This window comes from Capricornis sumatraensis, chromosome 5, assembly GCF_032405125.1.
Source record: "Capricornis sumatraensis isolate serow.1 chromosome 5, serow.2, whole genome shotgun sequence".
Lineage (NCBI taxonomy): Eukaryota > Metazoa > Chordata > Mammalia > Artiodactyla > Bovidae > Capricornis > Capricornis sumatraensis.
Genome location: NC_091073.1, coordinates 105,797,208 through 105,821,115, shown reverse-complemented (window position 1 = coordinate 105,821,115; position 23,908 = coordinate 105,797,208). Strand labels below are relative to the sequence as shown.

The 23,908-nt window shown below is 44.0% G+C and overlaps 1 protein-coding gene across 2 annotated transcripts in view; it reads left to right on the top strand.

Moving 5' to 3' along the window:
• The window catches only part of DGKI (diacylglycerol kinase iota), a 504,155-nt gene that overhangs the window by 198,833 nt on the left and 281,414 nt on the right, over positions 1-23,908 (top strand). For both annotated transcript variants that reach the window (XM_068972548.1, XM_068972547.1), the window contains exons 4-5: positions 22,517-22,591; positions 22,999-23,055. In XM_068972548.1, the coding sequence (XP_068828649.1) occupies positions 22,517-22,591; positions 22,999-23,055 (132 nt within the window). The remainder of the gene's footprint in view (positions 1-22,516; positions 22,592-22,998; positions 23,056-23,908) is intronic.

The following is a 23,908-nucleotide window of genomic DNA, read 5'->3' as shown; positions in this document are numbered from 1 at the left end:
AATGGACATTTGCACTGATTTCATGTCTTGGCTATTGTGAAGAGTGCTGCAGTGAACATTGAGAAGAAAAGGGAAGTGTCTTGCTCTCCACTGTTAGAAAGGTAGACCTCAGTTCTAGATATAGAACCCACTGACTCTAAGAGTGGATCTTACACTTTGGTATAATAAACATCACCTGCAAAACCTGTTAACAATGTAGATTACTTTTTAAATTCCTTATTCCAAATGCTGATTCAGTATGTCTGGAGTTAGACTTGAGAACCTGCAATTTTCAACAAGCACCTCAAATAATTATGGTACAGATGGGCCACAAACTTAACTTTGACAAATACTGTATTATAAGGAAGACCATCCCCATGGAAAAGGAATGCAAAAAAGCAAAATGGCTGTCTGGGCAGGCCTTACAAATAGCTGTGAAAAGGAGAGAGGCGAAAAGCAAAGGAGAAAAGGAAAGATATAAGCATCTGAATGCAGAGTTCCAAAGAATAGCAAGAAGACATAAGAAAGCCTTCTTCAGCAATCAATGCAAAGAAATAGAGGAAAACAACAGAATGGGAAAGACTAGAGATCTCTTCAAGAAAATTGGAGATACCAAGGGAATATTTCATGCAAAGATGGGCTCGATAAAGGACAGAAATGGTCTGGACCTAACAGAAGCAGAAGATATTAAGACGAGGTGGCAAGAATACACAGAGGAACTGTACAAAAAAGATCTTCATGACCCAGATAGTCACGATGGTGTGATCACTCATCTAGAGCCAGACATCCTGGAATGTGAAGTCAAGTGGGCCTTAGAAAGCATCACTACGAACAAAGCTAGTGGAGGTGATGGAATTCCAGTGGAGCTGTTTCAAATCCTGAAAGATGATGCTGTGAAAGTGCTTCACTCAATATGCCAGCAAATTTGGAAACCTCAGCAGTGGCCACAGGACTGGAAAAGGTCAGTTTTCATTCCAATCCCAAAGAAAGGCAATGCCAAAGAATGCTCCAACTACCACACAATTGCACTCATTTCACATGCTAGTAAAGTAATGCTCAAAATTCTCCAAGCCAGGCTGGTGCATGGTGATGACCCAGAGAGATGTTATGGGGAGGGAGGTGGGAGGGGGGTTCATGTTTGGGAACACATGTACACCCGTGGTGGATTCATGTCAATGTATGGCAAAACTGATATAGTATTGTAAAGTAAAATAAAGTAAAAATAAAAATTAAAAAAAAATGAAAGAAAATAAAAAAGGAACTTGGATTGCAAAAAAAAAAAAAGAAAGAAATTAAAATTAAACACAACTTCAGGTCTAGCAAAAGACAGAGGCTTGAACTGAGCTGCAAAATAGTCAATTTTACCAACTACTCAGTTCCAAGAGCCGAATAAGTTTAGAGGTACATGCTATCAGACAGAATGCAAAGCCACATCTGTTTGAGGAAGATGTTTGCAACATCACAATTACATAAAATAAGATTCTTTCCCAGACTTCCTCAAGAAACCTATGATCATTTGCCAAAACAATCGCTCAGTAGGAAAGGGATATAGATATAACTAGATTTTTTTATTATTATTGGACGATGGACACTGAATTATTGTTAACCTCAAGAAAGTCATTTTTCCCTTGTTCAGGGACAATTAAGGAGAGTAAGGTAACAAATGAAATTTAGTCTTGATTGAAAAGATGTAGGCATCTTGATCTATTTCACATAATTCAGGTCAACTGTTTGCCTGTGTAGGAGATATGTTGGTATTAAATAATGAAAGTAGATTATTGTAAAACTATGCATTTAATATCTCATGTGCTGTGTGATTTTTTTTGCTGTATTTACTACTTGTTAAAAATTTATTTATTTTAATTGGAGGCTAATTACTTTACAATATTGTAGTGGTTTTTGCCATACATTGACATGAATCAGCTCTGTGATTCTTTAATAAAACAAATAAGCATAAAAAAAAAAATTCTCCAAGCCAGGCTTCAGCAATACGTGAACTGTGAACTTCCTGATGTTCAAGCTGGTTTTAGAAAAGGCAGAGGAACCAGAGATCAAATTGCCAACATCTGCTGGATCATGGAAAAAGCGAGAGAGTTCCAGAAAAACATCTATTTCTGCTTTATTGACTATGCCAAAGCCATTGACTGTGTGGATCACAATAAACTGTGGAAAATTTTGAGAGAGATGGGAATACCAGACCACCTGACCTGCCTCTTGAGAAACTTGTATGCAGGTCAGGAAGCAACAGTTAGAACTGGACATGGAACAACAGACTGGTTCCAAATAGGAAAAGGAGTATGTCAAGGCTGTATATTGTCACCCTGCTTATTTAACTTTTATGCAGAGTACATCATGAGAAACGCTGGACTAGAAGAAACCCAAGCTGGAATCAAGATTGCTGAGAGAAATATCAATCACCTCAGATACGCAGATGACAACACCTTAAGGCAGAAAGTGAAGAGGAGCTAAAAAGCCTCTTGATGAAAGTGAAAGAGGAGAGTGAAAAAGTTGGCTTTAAAGCTCAACATTAAGAAAATGAAGATCATGGCATCTTGTCCCATCACTTCATGGGAAATAGATGGGGAAACAGTGGAAACAGTGTCAGACTTTATTTTTGGGGGCTCCAAAATCACTGTAGATGGTGAATGCAGCCATGAAATTAAAAGACGCTTACTCCTTGGAAGAAAAGTGATGACCAACCTAGATAGCATATTCAAAAGCAGAGACATTACTTTGCTGACTAAGGTCCATCTAGTCAAGGGTATGGTTTTTCCAGTGGTCATGTATGGATGTGAGAGTTGGACTGTGAAGAAGGCTGAGCGCCGAAGAATTGATGCTTTTGAACTGTGATGTTGGAGAACACTCTTGAGAGTCCCTTGGACTGCATGGAGATCCAACCAGTCCATTCTGAAGGAGATCAACCCTGGGATTTCTTTGGAAGGACTGATGCTAAAGCTGAAACTCCAGTACTTTGGCCACCTCATGTGAAGAGTTGACTCATTGGAAAAGACTGATGCTGGGAGGGATTGGGGGCAGGAGGAGAAGGGGACGACCGAGGATGAGATGGCTGGATGGCATCACGGACTCGATGGACGTGAGTCTGAGTGAACTCCGGGAGTTGGTGATGGACAGGGAGGCCTGGCGTGCTGCGATTCATGGGGTCGCAAAGAGTTGGACATGACTGAGCGACTGAACTGAACTGAACTGAAGGAAGAACTTTAATAATCAGAGCTAGGACAACCAGCAAGAGCACAGGTGCCTGGAGAGATGGGCTCAAAGAGGGTGTTTATGAGTAAGTTAGTGGCCATCTTTCAAGGATGCTATAGTAGGGTGTACCTCTGCTTTGGATAAGGGTTTAGGCAAGGAGATCTCCAAGAGAGGCTCCAGTTTGAATATTCTATTTGTAGCTCTCTTAGAATTGAGCAACAGTTTTGAAAGGAAAAAAAATAAAAGCATGTGTAAGCAAATTATGTATTCTCATTTCTTTTAAAGAACCACCTTTGAAGAAAGGCAACCTGTCAGGTTTAGTATCAAATTACCATAACCAGGTGCTACCTGCAGGCTTATAAACAAAGTCCAGGCAGAGCATGGAGGAGGAGTGAAGCCATCACTGAAGAGGTGCTTTTCACTCCATACCCTAATTTAGCAAAGCAAATGCCACGGGTGGAAGTTAAGAGAAAGGAGGAATCAGTGTGGGCTGAGTAGACAGAGGAGGCTTCATGGAAATGGGGCTTGAAGGCAGTATTGAAAGATGGGTTAGACTTACGTAAGTAGGGTGGGGAAGGAGAACTTTTCAGGCAGGGGGAGGAACATGGGCAGACTCAAAGGCAGGAAGATGCTTTGTACGAGGGAGGAGACAGTCACGAGACACCATGAACACAGCAAAGGGCATGTGTTAGGTAAGAATGGAAATCAGGATGGCTGGGGGTGTCTGTCTATGTTTTCTCCACTGAAACTCAGAGTGCATGTTGTAAAAAATGGCTGTGTGCTGATGGAGCCTGGCCCTATTGTCTAAAGCAGGACGGACTTGAGTGTGAAACTGACTCCCCTGAAACTGTCACCCCAGCTTATGGGGACGGTGCCATAACTTATTTAAAACCAAAGCCATCCTGCAAATTCGGACCTCCTTCTGCCATGCATGGATGGACCTGGGGGCCTGATGTTGGAGGACATTGCAAGTGAGGCAGAGACGACCTAGGACATGAAGACTGTCGTCGGAGCATTTGCTCCAGAATCTCAGGGCTGAACCCAATTACCTTTAAACTTCTTCCTTTCTTATTTCCTCCAGTGACAACATTTAATACTGTAGAATGTCTGTGAGTAGATATTTAATGGGATTAAAGTTGTTCCCAAATCAGCAACAGTCCCCAAGCTAGTAATGGCTTCTTTTTCTCATCTGGAGAGAAGAAAAGGATGCAGAAGTAATGAAATTGGAGCAGAAGGATCATGATTTCCCATCATGATTATAAGGTGAAAAACTAAAAAAAAAAAAAAAAAAAAAAATTCCAGCAAGGACCACTTTTATTTCATGGTATTTCCTTAAATGGATGTTTCTTTATTCATTTGTTCTACAAATATTTATGAGATGAGTACCCTGTACTAGAAACTTCAGACTGAGTTGAGAGTGACAGGTGGCAGTTAATTGTAAGTGACAACGTCATGACTCAGTCGGGACACTCTCTAGAAGTCATTCTGGTGTGTGGCTGATCGGATATACAAAGATGTTCAGCCAAATACATACCTCATCCCAAAGACACTCATGCCTTCACTAAGAATCCACAGAGGACATAGCTGTGCACACTTATTTTTACACCTAAAAATACTTCCTGTATCACTGTGTAGAGAAGCAGACAACCATGGTCACACTTGGGTGGTGGAAAGGATGGGGGCTCTCAGTGAAACTGACCTGGGTTGGAAAACCTTTTGTTTCATCCAGGTACTGAGTGAATTTTGGACATAGCGTTTCACTTCCTTTTTGCTCCCATTTCCTGTTATTGTATTGTTGTTAAGATGGACCCCAATGATTCTTATTCCTGGATAAGCATTGTCATTCCTTTTGAAACTTTATTTCTTAATTTTACTTTGTAAAATGGTTGGTTCCCTGCCACATCAGTATCTGTGGAGAGTGGGACCAGACATGAGTATTTTAAAAATAAACTCTACAGCTGATGTTATGTTCTGTCACACACAGTGGGTAGGGAGCCACTGATATACTTCATTGAGTATCAGGACCAAATGAAGTGGCCTGGAACCCATGTCTGGCGTACAGTAGCAGTTATGGGGTCAATTGTGTACCCCCCAAATATGCTGAGGTCCTCACCCCCCATGACCCCCAGATATGACTTATTCAGAAATAGGATTGCTGCAGATATAATTAAGATGAGGTCACACTGCAGTAGGGTGGGACCTCATCCATTTTGACAAGCGCTCTTACAAAAGAGGAGAGGGCACTCAGGGGTAGACAGGGAAGAAAGCCACGTCCTGGTGCAGGCAGAGACTGGGGTGACAGAGCCGCAAGCCAAGGCCTGCACCTATTACCAGAAGCTAGGAGAGAGGTCTGGACAAATTCAGCCTCAGAAGGGTGCCAACCCTGTTAACACCTCGGAGTCAGGCTGTGCGAGAATTCACATTTCTATTGCTTTCAGTTCCCCAGGGTATGATACTTGGCTAGGGCAGCCCTAGGAAGTAAAGGCAGTATTCATTCTGTTAAAGTGAATTACCTTACCTGGCCACACAGGTGCCTGCATGTGGCTCTCAGATGCCCTCGCACAGGTACATTTAAATTGGGCTTGCTGGAGGATTTCAATTGACAGGTATGTGGCTTTCTGGAAACATGAGCACACAGACAGGTAGGTGCCAGAAGCCAAGAACTATGGGAAAAGAGAAGGTAGAAAGGTGAGGGAGACTGCGTAGGTTGGGTAAGAGGGAAAAGGAGCTGACAGACTTCAGAGTGCTGTTACCAGATATATCTTCTCTATTTTTAAACGTGCTTGTGTTGCCTTCTTTTGGTGGGTAGGCTAATGGGTACTGTTCTGCTTTTGTTATTGTTTTGTTCGTGTGTTTGGTGGTTTGCATTTGGCAAAAGTGGCCAACCCCACCTGTGACACCTGACCTTGATACTGTTTGGCACTAAACATAGTTTTAGGAAATGAACGAATTGCATTAAGAAGGCCAGGTGAGATGGGGAGGAGGGGGAGTGGGGAGAGAGGAGCCACTTGGACGCAGAGACAAGTAGCTCTGGATAGAAATCCTGGCTCTGTCCTGCTGCTCTGTGTCTCAGGTCTCCCTGTAAAACAGTGATGGTTACATTTGCTTCTCGGAATTGGTGGGAGGATTAAATTAGTTGATAAAGGTTAACCTCCTCCTTCTTTGTCTCCTGTCCCTGATTGTACTTCAGTATCATTAGTTGAATGAGCTAATCAGTACTTTGGTTGGACTTTGGTTTCAGCACGGCCTTCTGTTCAGGAGGATTCTGCCTAGCCCCGACAGTGAGGGGCTCACACTTTCCCTTCAGGAGGATCTGCCTAGCCCCAACAGTGAGGGTCTCATACTTTCCCTTCAGAAGGATCTGCCTAGCCCCAACAGTGAGGGTCTCATACTTTCCCTGTCCTTTTGCTGCTGTGGGTAGTACGCATAGTCTCCCCAGGTCGTGGGTGGAACCAATTGACTGCTATAAGCCAAAGTAACTCCTTCTGGACTATATCTCACAGGCCATATCTTCTTCTTGGTCAGAAGCCTCATCCTTGTCATTGGGCACCACGGCATCTGCTCACGAGGATGCTGGCTATGTCCCTGGGTTTTTGAAAGAAACATGTAAGAAGAACGGGGACTTCCCTGGTGGCTCAGAGAGTACCAAATCCACCTGCAATGTGGGAGACCTGGGTTTGATCCCTGGGTTGGGAAGATCCCAAGAATACGAGGGCAGTAGCTCTCTGTACTAAAACTTTCAGCTTTTTGCTTTAAAAAGGAAAAAAGCTGGTGACAGTCCTGTCTGTTTCATTTCTGGAAGATGTGGGTACCAGACAGCAGTATGTGCAGATGCTGGTTTGCGTGCATCTGTGTGCTGGGAGCGAGAAGAGAGAGCTGGTCCCCAGCACAGGTGGCTGACGACCTCTGACCATCTGTGCATTCGGGTCTGGGGGGTGGACACCCCAGAGCACCCACAATGGACGGGAGCTTCAGACTGCACTGGGACTGCCTGCTTGCCCCCTCTGGTCATCCAACACAGCAGACTGATGCTATGTACCTCCAGATGGTGGCCTGGCTGGGCGGGTGCGGGCTCACAGAGAGAGAGAGCGGGGAATGTGGCAGCGAAGCTCAGGAGCCCAAGCCAGCCTTGCAAGCTGTTTGGGTGCTGGTGCAAAGATGCCATCTCCGTGGAGCCTCTGAGGCCGCCACTCTCTGCCAGAGATGCCTCCCACCATGAGGATGCTGGGGAGCTCATGAATGCAGATGACTCAGAGAGAACAGAGCCATCAACCAGAATAATTCTGAAAAAGCATTTGCTCAGACGGACTCTCTGCTTTTGACCCCTGAGTCAGGGGATGTGAATGGAGGAAGAGGGCAGGGTGTTCCCGTGGGTGCAAGGGGTGTTGCCCATATGTGTCTGGCCAGATGATCGGCAGTTTCCACGAGGTCAGCCAGGTGCACACACAGAACTGAGACCAGCATGTAGCAGGTCCTTAGTAAAAGTTAGTCATTGTTGTTGTTACAACTATCATTATCACTGTGATTATTTCGCATAGAGTGTTTTCTGTATACCTGAGGAGCATATAATACAGACCCCGTCCACTTTATGCACTAGAGAGAGTGATAAGATATGGAGCCCAGGAAGCTACAGGGTTCTGTCACTCTCCTAGCTGACCTGGCATCAGCAGCACCATTGGCTATTTGTTCAGTGTGCTTAAAAAAAAAATTAAAATGTTCTAGAGAGCACTGAACTCCTATAAAAGCAATATGGGATATCATTCCTTAAAAGAGCCTTGTGATAAAAAAAAAAAGAACCTTGTAATCAAATAAGCTTAAACACCTTTAACAATCAAATATTTACTCTGAAACTCTAAGAAGGGCACTTGTTTAGTCACTAAGTTGTGTCCAACTCTTTTGTGACCCCATGGACTGTAGCTCGCCATGCTCCTCTGTCCATAGGGTTTTCTAGGCAAGAATACTAGAGGGGGTTGCCATTTCCTTCTCCAAAGAAGGGCTGTGGTGTGGAGGATTTCCTATATGTTTGCTTGGGGGATGGGATGATTGTTGAAAACTCGTTATTTTCCCCACAGAACACCTGTCATCATCTTGTAGGATCTCAGTATTCAGTAGAAAACTATTTGAGAAATACCCACGCAGTGCAGTTTTCCTCTTGTCAATATTGGTCAGTAATAGCAACCCTTTGGAATGGTCATTGGGGCAGTTTACTCCCATGTAAAGGAAAGAAAACTCAGATACTTAATCACTACCCTGGGGCTTCATTCATAACTTTTATGTATCTTTATGTAATTCTTTTGTGTTTGTTTTAACCTTCCATTAAGCTGTGTGTGTGTGTGTGTGTGTGTGTGTGTGTGTGTGTGTGTGTGTGTCCATCTTATTTTCAGAGTTTGAGCCTCTGAGAATAGTAGTCATCTGTTCTGCAGTAATACTTTATTTTTGTTTTTTTGGCCACACACAAAATCACTGCAGATGGTGACTGCAGCCATGAAATTAAAAGATGGTTACTCCTTGGAAGAAAAGCTATGACCAACCTAGACAGCATATTAAAAAGCAGAGACATTACTTTGCCAACAAAGGTCCATCTAGTCAAAGCAGTGGTTTTTCCTGTAGTCATGTATGGATGTGAGAGTTGAACTGTAAAGAAAGCTGAGTGCCAAAGAATTGATGCTTTTGAACTGTGGTGTTGAAGAAGACTCTTGAGAGTCCCTTGGACTCAAGGAGATGCAACCAGTCCATCCTAAAGGAGATCAGTCCTGAATATTCACTGGAAGGACTGATACTGAAGCTGAAGCTCTAATACTTTGGCCACCTGATATGAAGAGCTGATTCATTGGAAAAGCCCCTGATGCTGGGAAAAATTGAAGGCAGGAGGAGAAGGGGATGACAGAGGATGAGATGGCTGGGTGGCATCACCGACTCAATGGAAATGAGTTTGAGTAAGCACCAGGAGTTGGTGATGGACAGGGAGGTCTGGAGTGCTGCAGTCCATGGGGTCACAAAGAGTTGGACACGACTGAGCGCCTAAACTGACTGTGCATCATGTGGTATTTTAGTTCCCTGACCAGGGATCGAACCCATGCTGCCTGCAATGGAAGCACAGAGTCTTACGTGGACCCTTTTCTGTTTTTGCAATGATACTTTTAGATTGAAGCTGCATTTGTGTGTATGTGGTGAGGGGTGGTTTATGAGCCTGTGTGGCCGAGTTCAATTCTTACTTGACATTGGCATGGTTCTGTTACTTAATAAAAATAATTTACATGTGATTTGGCATAGGATTTACATATCATCCAGGCAATGCCCAGGTGTACAGAAAATCTTTTTCTTCCTTCAGTGTCCCTCAGTGTGAAGGACCCAGAGCACTGGGCTCTAACCAACCCTCTTGTTTCTGAGAGGCCCCAGTCTTGGCTGAAGCGTTTTTCACATTAGCAGTTACCCCAAGGTGACATTGACTGTATTTTAGATTTTTTTGGTTTTGTTTTTCCTACCTCATATGCCAGACAGATACAGATTGCAGAAGGTGATGTTTTAAAGATGCAAGGAATTGGCAAAGTCAGCTCTGAGGTCTTTGTTTGAGAAGATATGCAGGCTTTGGAATCAAGTGACCCGGCTTCAAATCTAGTCTTTGGGGTTTTCTAGTTGTGTGTTGTCCTTCATTGTTTTAACCTCTTTAGGCCTCAGTTTCATGTTGGAGGCCTAGATATACCACATTAAAGTGTGGATAATACCTACCGCCTATGATTGCCATGAACTATCAGTGAGATAAAGCGTATGCAGCAATGAATGACACAGCCAGTTACATGTGCTCAGTAAAAACTGGTTGCTTTGATCGTTACTCCTCAAGTGAAAGTGGCTTCAGGGGGTTGTCAGAAACTGAAACCCAACAGGCAGTGCCAGGGTATTGGGTACCCTGGGTATCCAGGTATTAACTTCAGGGCCACATCATCATCTCCTCTCTTGCACTGAATAAAAGAGGGTGAAACAACCAGCTCAGCTGAGCCCTTTCTCCAGTCTCTAGATCTTTCACAGCACTCATCACTTTCTAGTCTTTATAACAGCATCACTTCTTACGTATGTCTGTGTCCTCCATTAAAGTATGAGCTTCATTTAGCATGGGACTCTGCCTGGATCCTCAGCACTGAGAACAGTGTAGCACTGAGTGATTATTATCCTACCCTTTTTCATGGAATGAATGAATGGGTTCAATGATGAGATTGTTGGAAAACACACACAGACACCTATCCCCAGATCAGCCCTGCTGTTTAAGTATCGTTATACTTAGAATCCAAGATGCTTGAATTTCTGCCTTATTTTTAAGGCTCTTCATGGGGAGATGCCACATTCACTACTACAGGTATTGCAGGGTTTTAAGTCAAGTTTTGCCTGTGTTGTGCCCTTCTTATTTGATTCTCCTGGAAGATAGAGACTGCTATTGACCATTCTTGGCACAGGGGGTATTGGTAGATTGTCATTAATCATCTCCTTGGGATTCTCATGAGGACAGATCATCTAAGGCAATCATGTCAAGTATAACGGATTCCTGGCTTCATTAGTCCTGTTCCCCTGATCCATCACTAGTAAAATGAAAAGTAAGTAGTAAGATGTAATAGAAGGATATGGTTTTGAGTCAGAAAGACATAAGTTCCACTCCTGGCCAGTGTCTCTTGGGCAAGTTGCTCAGTCTCACTGGGTCTCAGCTGCTTATATGTAAGGCAGGTAAATGGTACCCACATTGTGTGGCTGAGCTGAGCGGTATCTCTCAGATACTTGGTGTGTATATCACACCGCCAGCCTTCTGGTAAATACTCTTGTGATAATGGTATCCTTATTGAAAAATAGTATTGGTAGTTGTATGTATATGAAGGAAAACCACATGGCCAATTGGAGATACAGTTTTGGGTGAACTGAAATTGAAATGGTGGTCTTCTGTGTCAGATTGACTGAAAGACTGTCTTCATTATGTCCTCAACAGCTTGCTGCTGCTGCTGCTAAGTCGCTTCAGTCGTGTCCGACTCTGTGCGACCCCGTAGACGGCAGCCCACCAGGCTCCTCTGTCCCTGGGATTCTCCAGGCAAGAACACTGGAGTGGGTTGCCATTTCCTTCTCCAGTGCATGAAAGTGAAAAGTGAAAGTGAAGTCGCTCAGTCATGTCTGACTCTTCGCGACCCCATGGACTGCAGCCTACCAGGCTCCTTTGCCCATGGGGTTTTCCAGGCTTGGGATGTTGGAAATGACAGTGAAGGGATAGGTAATTTACCACAGTTTGATATGGCTTTTTAAGTAGATGCAATCTTCTGGATTAAAGTAAATGTCTCTAGATTATTGTTTAGAGATCTTGTGCTGTGAACTTTAGAAAAAACAAACAAAAAAAAAACAATTGCATGTATTTCCACGGAGTAAACTGATAATGCGAATGTATTAGGAATCATGCTGCAAGTAAGATGGCATATATAGTGCTATCGGGCTGGCAGATATTAAAAGGCAAACTGTGGTTGGTGTTTCCTAGTTTATGTTAAGCTTCAGATCCCTGCTTTGCCCTTGATACACTACCTTGAAAATGAAAGTGAAGTCACTCAGTCGAGTCTGACCTTTTGTGACCCCGTGGACTGTAGCCCACCAGGCTTCTCCGTCCATGGGATTCTCCAGGCCAGAATACTGGAGTGGGTTGCCATTTCCTTCTCCAGGGGAATCTTCCCAACCCAGGGATCGAACCCAGGTCTCCCACATTGCAGGCAGATGCTTTAACCTCTGAGCTACCAGGGAAGCCCAATACACCACCTTAGAACAAGACAATTAAGAGAACACTGTTTCCTGTTGTCTCTACTATGACTTCTGTAATATGTCCAACTCATACCTGACTGATGGAAAATTGTGAGTACACGTGTTTATGTTTTCTAGTTGCATGAGTATCTACTTTTTAGTGCCTGTACACTTGTAATTGCCTTTATATACATTTTTGTGTACGTACAGAAGCACTTCAGTCTACAACAAGATACATGGCAGCTTTGATCTGAGATAACTTTGAAGAGAGTACAAACACTGAGCAGGGAACAGCCATAAAAGCAGCTGAGAACCAAAGCAGAAAGATAACACATGATGAACTTAAAGCCATTGACCAGCCACTGTTAGAACCTGCTAACATCAAAGCTGAGCAGCACAGAGGAAACAAATGGTAAAGAAGAAATGAGGTGAAGACAAGCAGGCAGAAGAAAATACACAGCAAAACAAGAGATGAGAGTAACAGAGTGCATAGACAGTCAACAATAGTCGTCATGGAAATATGGTGTCTCCTTGGGTAAAATGAGAGTCAGGAATAGGAAATAGAATTATGGCGTTTTGGTGATTGCTTGGGGTTCATTAGTCAGAAGTCCCCATGCAAAGCTGGTAGAAGGAACACCAGACTTGGACCAGTCAATGAGGGGTACCCAGAGCATAATCAGCCTGGTTCTGGGTGCAACCAAGTGTTGGTATGTTTCCATTAAACTTGTACCAGCCAATACAAACTTAGCAGGCCGTTCATCATCCTTTTCATAAGTAACAGCTGCAATCTGTGTTTGGTTTATGTCTCAATAACTAGACCTGAATTTTATGTAGATGTACAAAAGGTAGTAGATGTGTATACCAGTTACCCAGTCAAATTCCAAGATGTAGACTTCTCCTAAGAGTCATGTGGCAGTTTTTTATTAAAGCCTATTACAGAAGCCTGTACCTATCACTTTCTTCTCATTTAAAAAACAAACAAACAAAAAAAACATTGCAAATAGAACTGCCTTATGACCCAGCAATCCCACTGCTGGGCATACACACCAAGGAAACCAGAATAGAAAGAGACACATGTACCCCAGTGGTTCATCGCAGCACTGTTTATAATAGCCAGGACATGGAAACAACCTAGATGTCCATCATCAGATGAATGGATAAGAAAACTGTGGTACATATACACAATGGAGTATTACTCAGCCGTTAAAAAGAACACATTTGAATCAGTTCTAATGAGATGGATGAAACTGGAGCCGATTATACAGAGTGAAGTAAGCCAGAAAGAAAAACACCAATACAGTATACTAACACATATATATGGAATTTAGAAAAATGGTAATGATGACCCTGTATGCAAGACAGCAAAAGAGACACAGATGTGTAGAGCGGACTTTTGGACTCTGAGGGAGAGGGAGAGGGTGGGATGATTTGGGAGAATGGCATTGAAACATGTATACTAGCATGTAAGAAACGAATCGCCAGTCTATGTTTGATGCAGGATACAGGATGCTTGGGGCTGGTGCACGGAGAGATGATATGGGGTGGGAGGTGGGAGAGGGGTTCATGTTTGGGAACTCATGTACACCCGTGGTGGATTCATGTCAGTGTATGGCAAAACCAATACAATATTATAAAGTAAAATAAAGTAAAAATAAAAATTAAAAAAAAAATTCTCCAGCATAAGCCACTTTTCAATCACTCTTAAAGAGACTGATTTGGTAGAAATTTCACTGTTGAGTCCCTAAGTCATGTCCAACTCTTTGCAACCCCATGGACTGGGCCCACCAGGCTCCTCTGTCCATGAAATTACCCAGGTAAGAATACTGGAGTGGGTTGCCATTTCCTTCTCTAGGGAATCTTGCTGGACCAAGGTTCCAACCTGTGTCTCCTGCATTGCAGGCAGATTCTTTATTGCCTGAGTCACCAGGAGTTTCACTGTAAGGATGAACTATTGAAATAGGGACATGGACCTTTTTTCCCCTCTTAAAATGAACCTAGCGACTTCCTTGGTGGTCCAGTGACTAGGATTCCACACTCCCACTGCAGGGGACCCAGGTTCGCTCCCTTCATGTTAGATCCTACATGCCGCAACTAAAGATCCTGCCTGCCACGACTAAGATCGGAGATCCCACTTGCTGTAGCTAAGACCTGGCACAGCCAAATAGCTATTTAAAGAAACAAAACCAAAATGAGCCTGTGCTGTTCTGACCACAACTTGTTCCAGTCCTAATCCAATGGTCAAAACACAGTGAGGTTTCAGTTGATAACCAGCCATCAACTTCAGCTTTGAATTAACTCACTAGCTAGTAATTTGGTTCTTCCCAAATTGTTCCTCCTGTGAGCCCTGATTGGCTGCTTTTCTGGATGAGGTAAGGTTTCCAGGTGGTAGTCTCATTTTTCCATGTGGTTCTTCATATTCAGCTCCCTTCCCTTTGGCTTTCTGCTCTAAGAGTTTGGTTTTCTTTCTCTTCACATGAAAAATATAAAATGCACTGGCTGTTGGGGAAATAGAAAAATGTATCCATGTCCCAACAATGGCACTTTTCTCCTACTGTCTGTGTCTCTAGGGGCACTGTGGAGCAGGCCCTTCTGTGTCTTAGCTCGGATGGGTCCTGCCTACCTGAGATTTACAAGCTTATCGCGGTTCCTCAGGGGAGGTGTCTCTGGAAACATAAACACTTTCACATGCAAAGTGCTTCAGATAATGTGTGCCTTAGTACAGAACAAACTCTACTGTTTGAAGAGCGCATTCAGTGAGTTCTATTGCAGTACTTCAGAGGCAGTCCCTACCATAACAGGGCACGAGAGACAAGGGCATGTGGTGAGCTGCTGCACACACAGCGGCTTGGAGTGAGCCATCCAGGGCTGGTCTGCTCCTGAGAGGCACAGAGCCCAGGCTGGGGCCTCCTTTTGGGAGACCTGCATGGGATGGAAAGAGGGCCCCACTCTCTCGGTGGCTCATCACTCTAGCTTTCCCGCTTTTCCTTCTGCTCCATTCTTTATCATTCCAATTCAGGGCCTCGTTGCCTAATACGTGAATTTTCACTATGACCGCTCATTACTTAAAAAATCACCTTTTAAAATTAGAGTATGGTTGCTTTGCCTGCAGTGGAGACCTGAGTTTGATCCCTGGGTCTGGCAGATCCCCTGGAGAAGGGAATCCCCTGGAGAAGGCTACTCACTCAGGTATTCTTGCCTGGAGAATTCCAAGGACAGAGGATCCTGGTGGGCTACCGTCATGAGCTTCAGTCCGTGGGGTTGCAAAGAGTTGGACATGACTAAGCAACTAATACTTTCACTTTCAGCCTTTGGCAAGATACCCTTCTTGTCTGATGTCTCTGAAACTCCCCCAAAGACACCATTTGTGGTCACAAAATTTGTTCAGCTGTCCTCCCCATGAAGCCTCTATCCCATTTTCCCTCTAAGACTTATAAAGGTCTTCTGTCCCTCAAACACCTCTAGGTCCCACTTTCTCTCTCCTTTCAGGGTCACCTACCCTGAGAATGCCTGTGCTTTGGAGGGGGAGGAGGTTTCTCTCATCATTCCAAAGCCACCAGTTCTCTAGCCTGAGGTTAGTCTGGGGGCTTATGTTGAGGAGAAAGGCCTGTTCTGCAAGCCCATTCTTCTCCCCTCCATTCCTCTCTCCCTCCCTTCCAGAACATCTCTTGAGCTCCTATTATGTATCAGGCAGTGTTTCCTGGTGTTGGATTAGAGCAGTGTGGAAACACAGGGGACTCTCCCCATCTCCTGGTAACCTCATCCTTTTTAACCCTGGGCCTCTCGGGAATGGTTTTGCTCTGCCATTTCTCTTGAGTTCCTCGTGACCCACAGCAAGCGTTCCCCACTCCTCACCTCTGTGAACCTCCACCTGATTGCCTGCCCCGACACACAGAGAAGCCTCCACACTCCACCACAAAATGCAATGCCCAGTGACTCATGCAAATGGACACCTGTGAGCCCCTGGCTCGGGGCCCCACTGGACATGCAGAAGCCAGATCAGTTCCTCTTAGGAGGCATCGATGCCTACTGTGTAAAGAGACTCGATCTTCTTCCTGCAACAGTGTCTTCAATTTTTCAAATATTTATATATCTTTTAAGGCCCAGTTAAAGAATTGTGTGTGTGTGTGTGTGTTTTTTTTTTTTTTCCTGTTAGGTGCTTTTTACTGATTCAGCCTCTGCTCTAAATGACAGCTTTTATTGTCCGAGCTGTTCATTTAGCATTTAGCCATGCAGGGCCTTCTCCTGTTAACGACCTTCGTCTCGAGTCCTCCTTGTCTCAAGTGGCTCACCAGCTTCTCCCAGGAAGGACAGAAGCTTCCTTTGCTTCACTTCCTGCTTAGCGCTCCGTGTTTTAGCAACATGCAGACCTCAGACCGTGCCGATTCCAGTGAACCGCAGATTTAGGTGTACTGGTGTGTGTTTCAGCATTGCAGGAGTACTTCTGTTACAGTTTATCTGATCCCTGACCAAGCCTCCTGTTGGTCTTGATCCTTTTGCTTTCATCTATTCTGAGGCGCTTCTGGCATCTTTAGTATCTCAGACGGTGGTGATGGGGTGTGTCTCAGAGGGCCCCAGCCCCTGTACTGAGCCCTCTCCAGAGGACACGTGGTCCAAACAGGTGGCGCCCTGACACATGAAGGCCTGGACTCTCCAACATGCACAGTGGTGCCCAGGGTGAGGGCTGGCACCTGTCACACCAAGCAAGGTCTCTCTCCAGGAGACTCTTGAGAGAGAGAGAGGGCTCGGAGACTCTCCCTGGGCACAGACTTGTCCTGACATGTGGCCTCTCTGCTCCCAGGTCCAGGCTTGTGAAATCCTGACATCACCATGGCAATCCTGCCAAGTAAGAAAGGCTTACTTATGTACTGAGGAGCCAAAATAGGGGTGTGCTGGCACTTCAGCTACCCACCCTCTTGATTTGTCCAAAATGTCCCATCTTTCTATCTGAGAAAGAGAGGCTCCCTCACACGTGGCCATGAAGCCTTTGCGTTGGCCCTGAAGCCACAGTAATGAAGCCTCCAGATAATGTCATTCTTCTTTTTTGCCTAATACCAATTTGCAGATTGCATCCTAGACGCCCCAGAGGAGCAGCGCTTGCCAAGGATGCTTGTCATTTCTTCTAATTAGGTTTTTAAATAAATCAAAGAACTCTTGTTTTCCATTTACCTAGGATTAGACAGCAGCAGTGTTCTTGTTCGCCTTGCCCAGAGAGGCAGTCCCCACTGAAGGTTTGCCAGATTCCTGACCCTCGGAAGGCTTAGGAGGTTTCCTTTACCTCCACCCTTGGAGAGGAAGAAGGGATGGCCTTGTCTGGGCCCGATCGCCCCATCTCCCTTTTCCATCAGAGTGCCCCCCTGTAAACAGAGCTTTGGGTCCAGAAGTGAGGATAAAATTCTTCTCACCCTGCTTGCTGTTTCTCCTTTACCTGACTCCCAGCACTCAGCTTCTCTTTTTCACCATGATTCTTGTGAGGTGGGAAGGGTGAGGAGGTAGAGAATTACTGGGGAGAAGACAGCTGGGGGAGCTGAGTTTGGAAGCTCAGCCCACCACCTCATCCAGCCGTCTGCTTTTTGTTTATTTATTTATTTGTTTTAATTGGAGGCTAATTACTTTACAGTCATCCAGCCTTCTTCCCCCAGCTTTTCACCACTCAGCTCCTCATCCTGTCCTCCCCCCAGGACCTTCTCTGCCTCCTTCCCCTCTCCCCATGTGGCTGCATCCCTGCTCAGAGCCCCTTTCCTGGCCATTCGTCCTTTTGTCCCTGTGGCCTTGTGACGGGTGGGGCTGATGGAAACACTGGTTTCTTGCATTTGATCTGGGAGCCTGTGTTCTGCAGACTCTCTGCAGTGAGGTGCTGCCAGGCCCATACTACTGTTTGGCCAGCAGTAGGCTCTGGCCCCTGAGGTCTCTTGAGACAGGAGGCTGAGAAAGAGTGGCCACATGGGCTCTGGAGACTACATTTTCCCTCCTGCTTCTCTGCTTCTGACCTCTGTGATTAAACCTCTGTGTGTGCGTGTGCGTGCGTGCGTGCATGCGTGCGTGTGTGTGTGTGTGTGTGTGTTGGGGGAGGGTGTTTTTAAGAATACTGCAGGAGAGATGTGGTCAGAGGCAGGATGACTCGCTTATCTTCAGGGAAACATGAGATTTGGTGGATGTTTATTGGGGAGAGGCTCAGTCAGCCTTGTCATACACACTTCTTGGGTCAGATTTCACATTATTAGGGGTGACATTTGAATTAAGTTACCTTGCCGTGTGGTGGCCTTGACCTGTCACAAATCATAAACCTGTGAAGCTAGGTTCCTTTTCTTTCTCCTCTTCTTTCCTTCTCTCCCTTGCTTCTCTCTCTCTCTATCAAATGCTGTTGCCTACCACCAGATCTTTATTATTACTTAGTAGAAATTGCATCTCTTATTCAAAGGAAGCAAACATAGCTTGCTTGGTGGTACAGGTGAATCAGGGACTTGTGACCAAAGGGAGTGGGTAGGTGGGATAGGGTGAGGTATTAAACTCTTTCTCGGGGACAGTCACATGCTTTCCACCACTATTGCCTCTGGTCCTTTCAGCCCCTCTCCAGCGTCCATCCCCAATGCCAGTGGTCTAAGGCTGTTTTGCTTCTGTGCCTGAGATGAGCTGAAGTTTGGAGAGGAATTGTTATTGCTTAGAGTGCCAGCAGTGCCTGCAGTGTGGGAAACGTGTAGGGCCAAGTCAGAACTTGGAAGGTGTTCTTTTACGTCACTGTTGGGTCTGCTGGTTAGGTTGTGCCCACCCTCCTAAAGCACAGCGTATTTTCATGGCATCATGATTATATAAGTAAATTACGGTCACTGTGCGTGTGCTCAGCCCCTTAGTCGTGTCCGACTCTTGTGACCCCATGGGCTATAGCCTGCCAGGCTCCTCTGTCCATGGGATTTTCCAGGCAAGAATAATTGGAGTGGGTTGCCATTTCCTTCTCCAGGAAATCTTCCTGACCCAGGGAGCCAACCCACATCTCTTGTGTCTCCTGCACTGGCAAGCCACTTCTTTACCACTAACACCACCTGGGAAGCATTGTATAATGGGATATAATTTATAGTATAGCCTGTATTGTCTTAGTTTTCCTAGGTGTGCCTGCCCACTAGTGTTTACAGATGTCACACACATGGACACACACACAATTACAAATTCATGAACCTCCTTTTACGAAATGAGGAAACCCTTGCTAAGGTACTGAGGTCACTTGATATTTGAAACAATAAGCCTAATTGGCCTTTAAATCAAAAGAGTGAATTATTAAACTTTTATAATTTTTAAGCATGTTTACTTCCCAGGTCATATTTATTTTTGAATTTCCATTTTGGTTCTAGGTTCTATCACAACTGTCCCACTAAGAAGAATGACAACTAATCTGCTGACTTAATTGGAATGACTTTTCTTGCTTTATCATTTTTTATAGTTAAGAAAGTATTGACTTAAATTAAGAGCTTTTAAAGAAAAGGTGAATACTTACAGTATTTAGAATATCTACATTCCTGCATTTTATCTTTATATTTAGTTTGAATCTTGCAAATAAAAATTGGAACATAACCAAGCATGAATTGAGCATTTTTGCGCAGGAGCTTATTATTCAGCTGCTTCAAGGAACTTGAACCACTTGAAGCACAGTGATATACCAAGAAGTCAGCAGTTCGGACTTTTGATTCACTGAAACAGTTTTCATCAGTTGAGAAGCAAAAATCGATATATTTTTCTACTATGGAAAAAGAACTGGGGCCTTCAATCAGAATTTATTTGCTTAATTTTTCATATGATTATATATGGACCTTAATTATCTAATTTATCAGATTATAAGCTGTTTAGAAACTGTCATTTAGGAAATTGAGGGCAACTAAAGTCAGACACAACAACTTCTAGCCTGATAGAAAGACAGGAAGCAGAAAAATGACTCTTCTCTATAGTAAAATGTATCATGTTGTGATTATAAAGACAAATTCAGATTATGGTTTATATATTCTGCCTCAGAAGGCATAGAAGCACATATTATATTTTATGAGGGCCTTTAAAAATTCAATATTGTCTAAATAAAATCAGTTTTATAGTGTAAGGCACTTTTCTTATATTATCATCTGTAGTACATTGCACTTGAATTATTACACATGAATGGTATCTGTGTGCATGCATGTGTGCTAAAGTCGCTTCAGTCATGTTCAACTCTTTGCAGCCTTATGAACTGTAGCCCACCAGGCTCCTCTGTCCATGGGGTTCTCCAGGCAAGAATACTGGAGTGGGTTGCCATGCCCTCCTCCAGGGGATCTTCCTGACCCAGGGATTAAACCTGATATATCAGTGTAACTGCATGTTATCCTAGGAAAATGAGAGAGAACAGTCTTTACCCACTGGCTCTCAAACTTTTCCAGGCAAAATCCCGTATTCAAAAAAGATTCTGACTTGAAATCCAGATGGAAAGCAAGGCAAGGAGGAAGTATTCTGGCTTCGATGAGTGCATGTTTGTCCCTTCCGACCATCCCCAGTGGCTTCTTAGGAGCCTCATGGAGCCCTTATGCAACCTCATGCAGACTCCAGCACAGAGCACACAGTCAGGCGCAAAGCTCGACCAGGGCAGGACTTACCTGGAGGGAGGCTTTTCAGGTGGCCTTGAATCAGCCTGTACGTGGTTGCTGCCATGAGAGTGTCGCTTTGCTTGCTTGCTGTGAAATCTCCTAGGGGGCTGATGGATAACGAGTAGAATGAGATTGACCCTCAAGCGTCACTATAACTCTTGAGCAACAGGACTCTAGAGCCCCATGCATTTGTTCCAGGTTATGCTAAAGCGGTGGTCCCCACCAGGAGTTCCAGCTAACAGGAGCACATCAAGAGTTTGCTAATGGGCGCTCAGCTCATGAAAAACCGCAAACCTAGAATTTTCTTACTGTTGCCTTGAGTGATGTTGCCCCTGCTGGTGCTGCCGCTTCTACTTGTCATTCTTCTTCTCTCTCCCCTTCTCCCACCCTTCCTTTTTCCTCCCACCCATCATCCCCTCTTTCTTTTTAGTAGTGAAGCCAAGACACTTTTCAGTAGTGTAGCTAGATGCTTGGGTTTCCCTTTATCCTGTCTTTTTGCAAAATCAGTTGATTGCCAAACTTGCTTAAAGTTCCAGACTATGTCCTTTCTTCAGGCAGAGGAAAACCAAGAATGATGAAAGCATTTGCAAGCACAGTACCTAAACCTTAGTCAGCGGGTATTAGGATGGCACATGCCGTTGCCGCAGTACTGACTGCAGTGTTCTTGGTGCTTGATTGGTGTCTGATGACACTGTGGAGACTCTGTGTTTGAATAAGTAGAGCCGTCCAGGAGGCAGGAGGCTGTAGTTTCTTTGCCGATTCTGTCCCTCCCAAGGTGCTGGTTTGTATTTCTTCCAGGCTCCTTTTGTAGCAGCATCACCTCAATTTTTAGTTCAAAAATCAAATCCCAGTAGGAGAAGCCAGTCCTTAGAATGTACCCTGTGGCAGTGCCTTTCTTGAGGACAGGGACTCGGGGCCTTTCACACATGGATGCTTTGATGGGCTATTTCACAGATTGGCTTTGCTATAGTAAGTTTCTTTCAGCGCTCAAACCCCAAAATTATTCATGCAATTCTGCCTTTTAGCCTGTCCTTTGTAGAGAGACCTGAGCATTGGTAGCTTACACCTTCCATGGCACTAGGAGCAATGAATCAAGATTTCCACGCCTTCCTCTCCCTCTCTCTACTGCTTGTTTTTTAGTTAGAGAGAAGATCAGCCTCAGAGAGTATTTTTATTGTGAATTTTTAACTCGGACTGAGTGTCAGCAAGGCCAAACTATGTAATGCTTTTAAGCACGAGTCTGGTTTCAGACTACCTGGTCCTGCTGGGCTCTAAGTGTATAACTTCCTGTGCCTCAGCTTTCTTATCTCTATAATGGAAGCAAGAATAGTATCTTATTTCTCAGGGTGGTGAGGATTAAATGTCACTGTTTGTGAAGTGCTTACTAGAATACCTGGCACATGGCAGGTAGTACATTCATGTGAGTTGCTCTTACTGTTACTGTTGCTGCTGCTATGATGATGATAATGATTAGTAAAAGTTGGACTTGTCTTTTTACTTTCCAGACAATCTAGGCAGAAACCCAAGTAGGTTTGTTTAGGTTTGTGCTGGGAATAAAAGCCCGAGGTGATGATGCTTGTTTTGAACCTGGGATGCTGGCCCTACCCCTTAGAGTAAACATGAAAAAAAAAAAAAAGAATTAGAAGATAATCATGCCTACCATGTTAGGTTATGAAACTTAGAAGAGAAAAAAACAGCAGAATAAAGAACTTGGCTCATAGTATATACCCAACAGATAACATCTAGTATATAATTATGTTGTAAAGAGAACATCTCGGCCACCCTAAGTCCTGACTGTGTAGCTGCTTAGTAGATCAAAGGACTACTGACAAAGTTTGTCATATTATTGAATGTTTATGATGAAGTTTTAAATTGGTTTATGTTTGCCTTATTTCTGAATGTTCTCTTTACTACCAGGGAACCCTTCAGAGCAGACTGTTAACGTTTCTCCTTGTCTTCTCAATTGTCTGTTGTAGAAATCAGCTCTCAGGAGGAAGTGTGCGGTCTGTAAGATTGTCGTCCATACCGCCTGCATTGAACAGCTAGAAAAGGTGAGACAGCGCCACCTGCTGCAATCTTTGCTACCCTGCAAGTGTTTGGACTTGAAAGACAAACCGTCAGTTTTCATTTTCAACTTCTTGACAACTACGCTCTTTTAAAAACCTCGAAGTCCAGCGTTATCACCAGATTAGTAATGGGAGGACTATGCTTAAGGTTTACATCCACTCTATTGTTTACTGAGCTTTAATTTGATATCATTTCATGTTGACTCTTGGGTAAAGGAATAAAAAGGTTAGAGAGAAAAGCCTGGTATGGGCCTATTTCTTCCCAATAATAGCAAGTGTTGTCATTCACCCATGGGATTTGTTGGTTTTTTAGGGTAACTCTAGGTAATTTTTAGGGTAATTCTAGTTGAGTGCTTTCCCTATTATAATACACTTTTCTTTTTAAATGACAGATTAATTTCAGATGTAAACCAACATTTCGAGAAGGAGGTTCAAGATCACCAAGAGAAGTAAGTATTTCAGAGCTCTAGTGCAAATACCACCTTTTATTTCCCATTGATTCATTGGATTCATAGTCATCAGGGATTTAAAAAAATCTGTCTCCCTCCATTTCACATTAGTATCTTATCAGTATCTCAACAAATACAATCAGTAAACCCCCCAAGTCTCTTCAGTGTGTGTCTGCTACCCTTTCTTCTTCTCATAGAAGGCACTGGAAAGCTGAGGTCTATTGAATGAGCCAGAAAGTAGGGAGAGGGAATGGTGGTAGAATTGAAAAGGTAAGAAAGACATAGTATTTTTTTGGCTTTTGGTCTATTTTAATTCCACCTGGAAGAAGTGGCAACTAAACTGAGACCCAAAGGATTGATCTGAGTGATCTGGGGGATAGTCAGCTCAGGGGTGAGTGAGCACAGGCTCAAAAGTGAGGTATATTCGAGGAAGGCATGAGGCCCAAGAGATAAGCAGATGCGAGACCACGAAGGCTCTTGTAAGCAAGGATGCAAGTTGCATGTCTCATCATCATAATAATTAGAGGGGGCATTGAACAGTTTTAAGCAGAATATATTAATCTGGCTACAGTGTGGAGGGGATGCCATGTATTTCAAGAGCAGCAATGTTAGAGGCATGGAGGATATTGGCTATTCTCTTAGTCTAGGGAAGTGATAATGGTGATCTGAACTAACAGTAATACTGAGATGGTGAAAATTGGTAAATGTGAATTTGAAGGAAATAAGATGGTCAGGATATATTATGGAGAAGGCGACGGCACCCCACTCTAGTACTCTTGCCTGGAAAATCCCACGGATGGAGGACCCTGGTGGGCTGCAGTCCATGGGGTCACGAAGAGTCAGACACGACTGA